The sequence below is a fragment of the Mesocricetus auratus genome, unplaced genomic scaffold (assembly GCF_017639785.1).
Source record: "Mesocricetus auratus isolate SY011 unplaced genomic scaffold, BCM_Maur_2.0 Super-Scaffold_100024, whole genome shotgun sequence".
Taxonomy (NCBI): Eukaryota; Metazoa; Chordata; class Mammalia; order Rodentia; family Cricetidae; genus Mesocricetus; species Mesocricetus auratus.
Genome location: NW_024429205.1, coordinates 3,942,704 through 3,952,500, shown reverse-complemented (window position 1 = coordinate 3,952,500; position 9,797 = coordinate 3,942,704). Strand labels below are relative to the sequence as shown.

The 9,797-nt window shown below is 49.7% G+C and overlaps 1 protein-coding gene across 1 annotated transcript; it reads right to left on the bottom strand.

The window, feature by feature from the left end:
* Positions 1-1,204: 1,204 nt before the first annotated feature.
* Sox11 (SRY-box transcription factor 11) lies at positions 1,205-8,890 on the bottom strand. The gene has a single exon (XM_013121973.3). The coding sequence runs from the start codon at positions 8,853-8,855 to the stop codon at positions 7,668-7,670; it is 1,188 nt and encodes a 395-aa protein (XP_012977427.1). The 5' UTR covers positions 8,856-8,890; the 3' UTR covers positions 1,205-7,667.
* Positions 8,891-9,797: the final 907 nt, after the last annotated feature.

Sequence of the window (9,797 nt, the reverse complement as noted above, 5' to 3'; positions counted from 1 at the left end):
CAACCCTGGCCAGCAAAGCTCCAAGTTTTGTGTGTGTCCTCAGTCTCAACTCTGGGGTCCAGGAGTATGACAACAGAGCAGCTTAGCACCGCAGGCAGTCCAGAGTGGCAAGCAGCCATTAAGCCTGCTCTCTGGGGTTCTGCAAGAGGTGGGCCTGGGGCAAGGCCATTTATTCAGGAGCAGGGGAAGGAACATCTTTCAGTTGGGGATGCACGAAGTTATCAGGATGACTAAGCCAGTCCGACAGCTGGCTGAGCTTCCTAGAGAGAGGTACCTAAAGGGTCACTTTTGTTTTGAAGCTGATGGCCTCCATCAGCTGATTCTCCTGCTACCACCTCCCCAGTGCTGGGGTTGTAGGCAGGTGCTAACTGTGCCCAGTTTATGCAATGTTGGGAACCAAACCCATAACGTTGTGCAAACAAATAACCTACATCCCTGCCCCCAAAGGGGCCACCCTGTCTGTTGACTACATGCCATCCCTTAGATTCTATCCAACTGTGTGTTCACAGGCCACCATACTCTTTGCTTTGGGTTCTAGCAAATAATATACATCATGGCAGATGGGTTCCCCAGGACTTCATTCTACTCCCACTGACCCTGGAATGTCATAAGGGTCGATCCTAGTGAAATTACACGTGCTTTGATCGATGTCAAAATTTGGATTGGCTACATCAAGTTCACCAAGCTCCTCAATTTGTGAAAGTATTTACTTTCTGGTAGGGTGAGGGATTTCCTCAGCAGTAGTTACCATCCAAGCTCAAAGATGGGACAGTGGTGGTGTGAAAGAAGACACTCTTGGTGTGACAGGTCACCCCCACCCCCACAATAGATTCTAGATCTGCTGGGTGAGGTTACCATGTTCACAAGTAGAAATAAGTCTCATCAATGGTGATTCAGCCAGAAATGTCAACGAACTTATTTAATTAAAAAAAAAAAACTAAGGCTGCAGAATCTACTTTTTTTTAACCTCAAAATAAAAGTCAAATCCTACCAAGTGGAGGCACTGTGAAAAAGTCAACTATGAAGTAAAAATATTTCATATCAGAGTCAGGGAGCTGTTCCACACGTGGAACCTGGTTGTTTGTTCTTTGGTTTAAAGGTGACTGACATTGGTCAAACCAAGGACCTAGGAGTGTGTGAGCCAAGCATGTGAGTGTATAAGCCGTGCCCGTGGAGATCCGTCATGATACGACACAGATGTTTCTACAAAACCAAATTTAATTAATATGCAACAAACACTCACCATGTAAACACATCTTTAAAAAAATCTGATAATAATTGCAAGAACCACTTACAGGCTTTCCATAAAAACATCTTATAGCAAGAATCTCAATACAGAATGGTTTCTATGTCAAAATACATTTACACTGCAAATTGTTTATAGAGGGGGGTTGGGGAAAAGACACTGAGGAATGGAGTTTGCTGGCGTTGAATTCAACATCAGCAACTGCCCCTGAATAGTCCCTTCATCTTCTACCGCTGACAAACAGGCTAACCTACCCCTCTATACTTCGCCTATGCTTTTTATTCACTCTATTGGCCAGTTAAAAAATACCAAGACACGATCACCATGCTCAACCAACTGTGGGCAGCTCGGCCGCCTGCCCAAATCATCACTTCCTGAGGGCCCCAGTCCTGCCCAGGCTATGGATCCTGGTTGGATGCTGAGACACCAGGACTTTTCAAATCTCTCAGCTTCGAGACAACACTTTTAGGAGTCACACAGTAGTTACCCAATGCAAAATGAAGGGGTGGGGGGAAACAAAAACAGAAAACAAAAAAAAAAGTCACATAAAAAACACATGTGGAGATTGATCACACGATTTTATTGGTCTTTTGAACAAATGTATTCCTCTGTGAAAAACTCCTGCAAAAGAGACATTGGAGTGTATGAATTCAACCCTGAGCATTAACACTGCATTCCAAGGAGGGCGGTCACGAAGCTGGTTTTGATTGAAGTACAAAGCACAAGCCACTGATACTCTGTGTGATCAGGTTTTTACAAAAAAATACAGTTTTCAATAAATAATGCTTAATTTTACAAGTTTGATACAGCAACGTCATACAGTTTCAACACACTACACTCTGCATGCTAGATAACCTCTACCAGAAGACATGACTTCACCATGCATTTGCTTCCCTAGTGCTATGGGACTCTTACACGGTCCCCCAGCGCACTGCCTCAGGTAGCCCCTCCCTCTCTCTGTCTGACAGCAACAGGTCCTGCGCTGGCATGCAAACTCTATAAAAGGTCCCCCCACAACCCACTCAGACTTCTAAACAAAAGGGCTTTCCAGCTAGTCCTCCCCCAAACCTGGAGTGGCTGTGAAAGTTGTATTTCTCGGCCTTGGAAAACAAAACGAAACACTTGTTCACGGTGTCATGCTAATAACTGCTCTCAGACTTCAGGTGGCTCTGTCCCGGCTGGCCCAGAGCACTACTGGATGGGACGCCAGGACCACTAGGTGTCCCACACCTGAGACACAGGCCTCCATTTCAAAACAGTCCATTCAAACAAAGGTGTCACAGAACACATGGGAAAGACTGACGCCCACAACATATGTACAGGAGCAAAAGTAGACGAAGGGGTGAGGTCCGTGACCGTGGCCAAGGACGCTTCTCCCTCTGTGAATTGGGGGACGAGGCATACGGATTTTGAACACAAGCTGGGTGAAGAAAAATGGGATCAAGGGCCCTTTGTCAATATCCATTTGATCAAAATTCTTTTTTTCTTAGTTTTTTTAATGCTATGTTTTGATGATTTCCAGTCATTCTGTTTTTGAAGGGGGAATGTAATGCACCTCCTAAAATAAGCGTCACATTTAAAGAAAAAAATCTCTTTGAGGACCCTGGAGGAAAATTCTATTCTTTCAAATGCATTTTCAAACTTGTCATATTGCTTTATTTTGTCATTTTTCACAGAAGAGAAAAATGAAGTCTACGCGACTACATAAAAGAAGTTTGATCAAACAGTAAGACTGAAGCCTCCGCCTGTGCGTCCAGGTTGCCTAGTGGCAGGCTGCTATCTGGAGGCACATCTCAGCCCCTGCCTCTTGCTCTTGGTGGCTCTTGAGAAGGGTGTTTGTCAAGTGCCAGCAACCGGGAGTTCCCGGTGTGTGGAAAACATCTGTCTAGGCACAGGCAGAGAGGCACTGGGTCTTCAAAGAATATCGCTATCCAAGAAAATTATTACTTTATACATGGAGCGTTATGAGCGGATTTCCCTTTGTACGCCATGCTATACTTTATGCACCTTTGTGCTTTTATTGAGTATAAAAATAGGTCTCCTTTAAAATTCTGTTTAAGTTCACTAAAAAACTACTTGTTTGTGAAATTCTCTTATAAACTCACTGCATCCACATGGAATAGATAAACTAATCAGGCAGCTAATGCATCTAGGTAGTGTTAAAAAAATAAGATGGTGGAAAAAAAATGAAGGTATGTTAGGAGTTGGGGGGGAAAGGAGTCAGCAGTAAGGAAATGGAAATGAGCTTGGCTTCAGTACATTATACTGTGGATGAAAATGTAAGCATCACACAAAAGGGGGGGGGTCATGAAAACCCATAAACAAAACCTGAGTTGTTACCAAAGAGCAAAAATGTTGAGATCACCAAACCAAGAGATATGGCAGAATAAATCACCTAGAATGGACAGTGAGAAAGAATCGATAATTAAAATAAGCCAACTCTCAGGAAACGTGTCAAGAGTCGTTACATGGAGACGTTTACTTTGGGGACTTATGGATTCCTGTTCGGACACATGTAAGGCTCAGGCTTGTTATCCTTACAGGCCATAGGCTATACAAAGGGTATTTGAAACTGACATTCCTAATGGAAATTTCTTTTATAAAATTTGGCCCTTAGAATAACTGAGAAATATCCTGAAAAACCTTCCCTGAAACTGTAATAAACAAAGTTTCTTATCTACTGATAAAATTGACAACTCAGTAAGCTATTTTCGCTGGTCTTCCTACATAAGAAAAAAGCACAAATATAGTTGCCTCAGAAATCTGTTAGAAGCAGAAAACCTCGCAGGAAAAAGAGTATAAAGATTCTAGAAATGAGAGAGTACAAGAAAAACCTCTCTTCCAAGTGTCCACAAAGATACATACGCCCATTAGGAGAAAACAGTGAGACTATACAATACCCACCAGAGAGTAAAAAGCTGAGTGATGGAATATATTTCTATTGAATGACTACTTGAAAATTGAGCAACTTATTTGCCTCATTTCCCAGTTCCTTGGGCAAAACTCATTTGAATTCTGAAGTGAAGCAAATGTCCATTTCTTACACCATCCCAGTATCAAGATGGTTGTGGTTTCAATTCCCAGAGAAAAGAAGTAGACCTTGCCTTTTTGATTTTTCTTGTCTCAAAACAACTAAGTCAGATCCTGACTGCTAAGAGCATGCATATTTAAATCACTTCCCCTGCATTAACATTAAAAAGAACCACCCAGGCCCAAAAGAGCTGCAATGATTTTTTTCCCCTAGCTAAAGGCTAATCACTCTACAAATAACTTGCCCAGTGACCGTAGTCATTCGTAACACGTATTTGCACAATCTATGCACACTGCCTTTCATTCGTATCGTTTCTTTTTAAGAAGGATGCATTATCGAGAATGTAGAAACTGGAAAAGTATTTCCATAGCTTAAAGAATTAATAAGAGAATGGTGGTTCAGGTATTTGTTTCTTCAAAGATGGAAATCTCGCCAAAAATCCGCACTCGAGTCTGTGAACTAGTTAAGGAGCAGGGTACCCGACTGGCGAGACTGCTCTGCACACAACGCCCACGCCCACGTTACCATTTTAAGATACTGTCAATGCTCAGTTAAAAATAAGACTTACTTAGGAGGGGGAAAAATGCAGCTAAACTTTTATTGAAGCCTAGCTAGTGGCAGGAACACCGTGTGTATTACACATTCAATAAAGGGTTCGTTGGGAATGGTCTTCACAATGCATTTGTCTAAACTGCTTTAAATATTGTTAAAGGCGCATTCGAGCGCCTGTCCTGAGTTCTAACAGGGTTAAAAAAATTCTTTTTTTTTCTACCGCCAAGGACTTGTCTCTTATTTTCCTGCCAAGAAACTCGGCCACATAATTTTAACATACAAATCACAGCTACGTTTCCATTCCGAGGCCAAATACTCACACCTTTCAAATTCCCTCACCGCAGAAAACGCCCGATGGAAAACAGGAAAACACATGCAAATGCAAAGATCTCTAGACTCTCAGAATGCCTTTTCTGTAAGCTCCAGAAACTGCCCCGGGTAAACCGCTGGTGGGGTTATCCGCTGGTGGAATTATTCCCTGTTTAACGGTCTCTGTGTGGCTTACACCAGCGCGCCGTGGAAGAGGGGTGGGCGAAGAAAAGCCACGCAGCCCCCCCGCCCGGCCTCCACCCACGAGCGCTGTGCGAGCGCGCCGCTCGGTGGCAACGAGCTCTCCACCTGCAGCTTGCGACTCGCGTGGGGCCCCGGCCTGAGGCCGCGACCCCGAGTGGCCAAGTCCCGGCGGCCAGCGCTCGAGTAACGGTTTCTGTCTAGACTCGGGCTGTTTGGCACAAAGTTTCAATTCGTCGCTGAACAGCTCCTCCGCCGCAGGAGCCGGGGGGCTCTGGGGAGTTGGGCTTGCGCGCGGGACCTCAAGAGGGACAGGGCTGGAGGGGGGAGGGGAGGGCTGGCCCGGGCCCTGGGAGGCAGATGCTCCCTCCATCAAGACTCCAAAGCCCCGAGCCGCCCAACGTGGAGGTGGCATCAGGCGCGTTTGTTTTCCTCGAGCCCCACCCGCGTGAACACCCCTGAAGGGCGCGGCCCTCTCCACCCGCATCCGCCTGAGCGCGCACGCAGTGATGCGGCGGGAAAAAAAAAAAAAAGGTTAAAAAAAAAAAAGCAAAAAAGCCAGAAGCCGAGGCCTAGCCCTGCGGACACACCAGCCCCACGCCCCACCACGCACAGCCCCGCGCACAGCCCGAGTCAGGGGTGGAGATGCAGGGCGGGGTGAGAAGGGAGGACACCGGCTTGCCACCTACCCGGCAGCCTAAGGGCTCCAAAAGCGGAATCCGCCCTCCGCCGCGCCGTGACCACGCGGTCCCCGGTGGACTTAGAGAGACTATGGGCCATGCGAGCTTCTATCAGTTCCTGCTGATTTATTAAAATCAAGACAGACTACACACACACACACACACACACACACACACACACACACAAACCCAAAAACTCGGGCGGTGATGTCGACAGTGCGTTGAGTCTGCTTCGCCACCATTTGCTACTAAATATGCAATGGTCTGTTTATTTAGATTATATTGCACAAAATGAGAAAATTTAAAACTATGTGCCTTTCCTTTTTCTTTTTGCTAAAAATCGAGAATCCAGTTTCAAACCTTCCGTCTGGGGCCCCGTCCACACATCACAGCGATGAGATACATAGGTCCTACTATGGTACAGTACATACAGTCTTAAACTAAGAACAGCTCTGAGGTCTATGTCACCATTTTCAATAAATCTTTACCTACAAATATTGAACAAATCTCTACTATAGCTGTACAAAAAAAGTTTGCTTTTTTTTTAACCACAAGGCCTTTAGATGCAAGGATTACTTTTAAAATTTCAATCCTTTAAACCAGGACATAACGTACCAACATATTTGCATGCTAAAAAAAACAAACAAAAAAGAAAAAAAAAGAAAAAGAAAAATCAAAAGGGAAGAAGTGCCTGAAAGTCTTACTGAAAAAACACAGCAAGATTGTTCCCTTTTCACTGTACAAAAATACGCCTGAAAATATATTAATTTTTAAAAAAGATTGAGGTCTGTTATGTATCAAAAATGTTTCAATACCTTTTGTACTGAGGTGTAGGCTGTAAGGTATTCAATCAAGGAGGTATAAGGGAACGAGTTACCAAAAAAAGGTTGCCAAGTAGAAATCACATTTGTAAAACCATAAACAATTTGATCTGAAAAAGTAAACTCTGCTCTTAAGTCAGTTCACAGTTATGATTTTTTTTGTAAGCGTTTGTACAGACTGCATTTTTTCAAGCTCCCTGCAGTTTGAGAAATTGGATGCATAGAAGACATCAGCTTTCTCCCTCCAAAAAAGTAAAATAAAACAAAAAAGGTTGCAATGGTCCCTTTTTTTGTGTTGTTGTTGTTTTTTAATCACCAGTTCTTTTTTAGATCTCTTAAGGAAAAAAAAATCAACTCCCTAGAGTAACAGTTGTGCCGCCAAAAGGGTCCCTCTGCCGACGTCTTTCAGACTTCAAAAAGCCACAAGCTTCAAACAGCGCCTTCCGGAGCGGGGCCTCCTCCCCTCCCCCGCCCGGTCCCCTCCGCCTTTGTTGCAATCACGAATTTCAGGAAAAAGAAATAGAAATTACAAAACACGTTTTTCTCAGGGGTGGGGAAAATCACAACTCCGCACTAGGTATGCAACTACCTTGAGACACGATAAAGGAAGGGAAGGGTGGGGGGAGACCAAAAAAAAATTTTTTTTAAAAATTAAAAAAAAAACCTGGAAAATCTGTTTTTAAACTACTCAATTTCACTTTAACTCCACCAACATTTCATCACTTTTTCCAATTTCTCTGCGCCACATCTCTGACCGTGAGCATCTTCTCCCCCTTCCCCCCGCCATCCTGACCGCCACGACTGCCTCCCGAGGAGCCCCGTGCCCCTCAATACGTGAACACCAGGTCGGAGAAGTTCGCCTCCAGCCAGTCCCCCGCGATCATCTCGCTCAGCTCCGGCGTGCAGTAGTCGGGGAACTCGAAGTGGGAGCCCAGGCTGCCCTCGCTGAAGGAATCCAGGTCCTTATCCACCAGCGACAGGGATAGGTTCCCCGCCGCGCCCGCGCCCAGTGGCTGCTCGCAGGCGCTGTGCGCGCCCTGGGAGAAATTCAAGCTCAGGTCGAACATGAGGTCGTCGGCGTCCTCGGCGCCGCTGCCGCTGCTGCTGCCGCTGGAGGAGGAGGTGGACACGCAGCGCGAGGACGCGGGCGACAGCGCGGGGGGCGCGGGCGGCGGCTGCTGCTTGGTGATGTTCTTGAAGCTGTAGTACAGCCGGCCGCCCGCGCGCACCTCGTCGTACAGGCTCGCGCCCTCGGGGGACTCGGCCGCGCTGCTGAGCGTGGGGCTGGCGGGTACCTTGGCCACGCTGTAGCGCCTGAGCAGCTGCGGGGGCTGTTGCTGCGCCGGCGGCGGCAGCAGGTGCGAGTGCGCGGGCTCGTCGTCGTCGTCGTCCGCGTCCGGCTTGGGCCGCAGCTGCAGCTCGTCGTCGTCGTCCTCCTCGTCGTCGTCGTCGTCCAGGAAGACGCACTTAGCCGCCTTGCCCGCTCCGCAGTCGCCGGGCTGCACCGCCTTGCCCGCGCCCGCCTTGCCCGCCGGCGCCTTCAGCTTGGCGCACTTCTTGCCGGGGCCCTTGGCCGTCTTGGCGCCCGCCGCGCTCTTGTCGGGGCTCTGGCCCGCGCTGGGCTTCGCCGCCGGGTCCGTCTTGGGCTTTTTGCGCGGCCGGTACTTGTAGTCGGGGTAGTCAGCCATGTGCTTGAGGCGCAGGCGCTCCGCCTCCCGGATGAACGGGATCTTCTCGCTGTCCTTCAGCATCTTCCAGCGCTTGCCCAGCCTCTTGGAGATCTCGGCGTTGTGCATGTCGGGCGACTGCTCCATGATCTTCCTGCGCTCGATCTTGGACCACACCATGAAGGCGTTCATGGGCCGCTTGATGTGGCCCGACGCCGTCTTGCACCAGTCCGGGTCGCTCTCGTCCAGGGCCACCGGGCTGCACGCCATGAACTCTCCCTCCTCGGTGTCCAGCGCGTCCCGGGGCAGGTTGCTCTCGGCTTCCGAGCTCTCGGCTTGCTGCACCATGGTCCGCGGCGGGGCTGGGCGCTTGGTCTCCTGCGCGGGCGCCCCTCCCCCTCCCGCCCCTCCACCTTCCCCGGCAAGTTGCAAAGTCCTCGGCCGCGCGCGTCCGCGGCTGCCCCCCTCCTCCCCGGTCCCGTTCCCTGCTGCGGCGGCGGCTGCGGCGGCGACCGGAGAGGAGGCGGCGGCGGCCCGGGACCCGCGCGCGCTCTCTCTCTAGCTCGCTCGCTTTCTCGCTCTCCCCGCTCCTGGCAGCCGCCGCAAGCGCCGGACCCCGAGTACTCCCAGGCGCGCGCGCTTCTTCTGCAAAAAGTTGAGGGCTCTCTCTCAACTCGTTATCAGGGTGTCATATGGGTGACATCACTCCTCCCGCCAGCCAATGGCTATGCCCGACCCCTCCCATCTCCCGTTATTAACATCAGGCCCCGCCCGTATCCCCGCCTCCGGGCCAGTTTGCAAAGATGGGGGGGGGGTTCTAGAAATATGTTATTTTTTTCAAAAGAAATCTGCGAGTGCGCCCAGCAGTGCGTGTCTCCAGGGCTGACGCCGGACCGAGCCGGGGGGACCAGCGCGGACTCAAGGGCGCGGACGATGGACTGAGCCCCGATGCAGACGGTGCGAGTGGGTGCCGCGAGTGGGTGCCAGCCGCCGCTCGTCCCGGGCGGGTCGCGCCCTGAACCCGCGCGCGATCGCTCTGCGCCGCCGCTCAGCGGAAGGTGGCGCTTCGACACCGCGCGGCGCCGTGCACGTGGGCTCATCCTCTGGTTCTCTTTCTCCCCCTTTCTGGAGCCGGGCAGTCGTGCCCTCCCTTCCCCCCGCGCACCCGCAGGGTTTTGTCCCGTCCCTCCCCCTCCCATTTTCCCTCCTAGATCGCACGCCGCCCCTGATTCGGTCCGAGTAACGGTCTGCTGAGACCATCCGGCTCCGCGGCTCCGAAGCGGGTTCCGA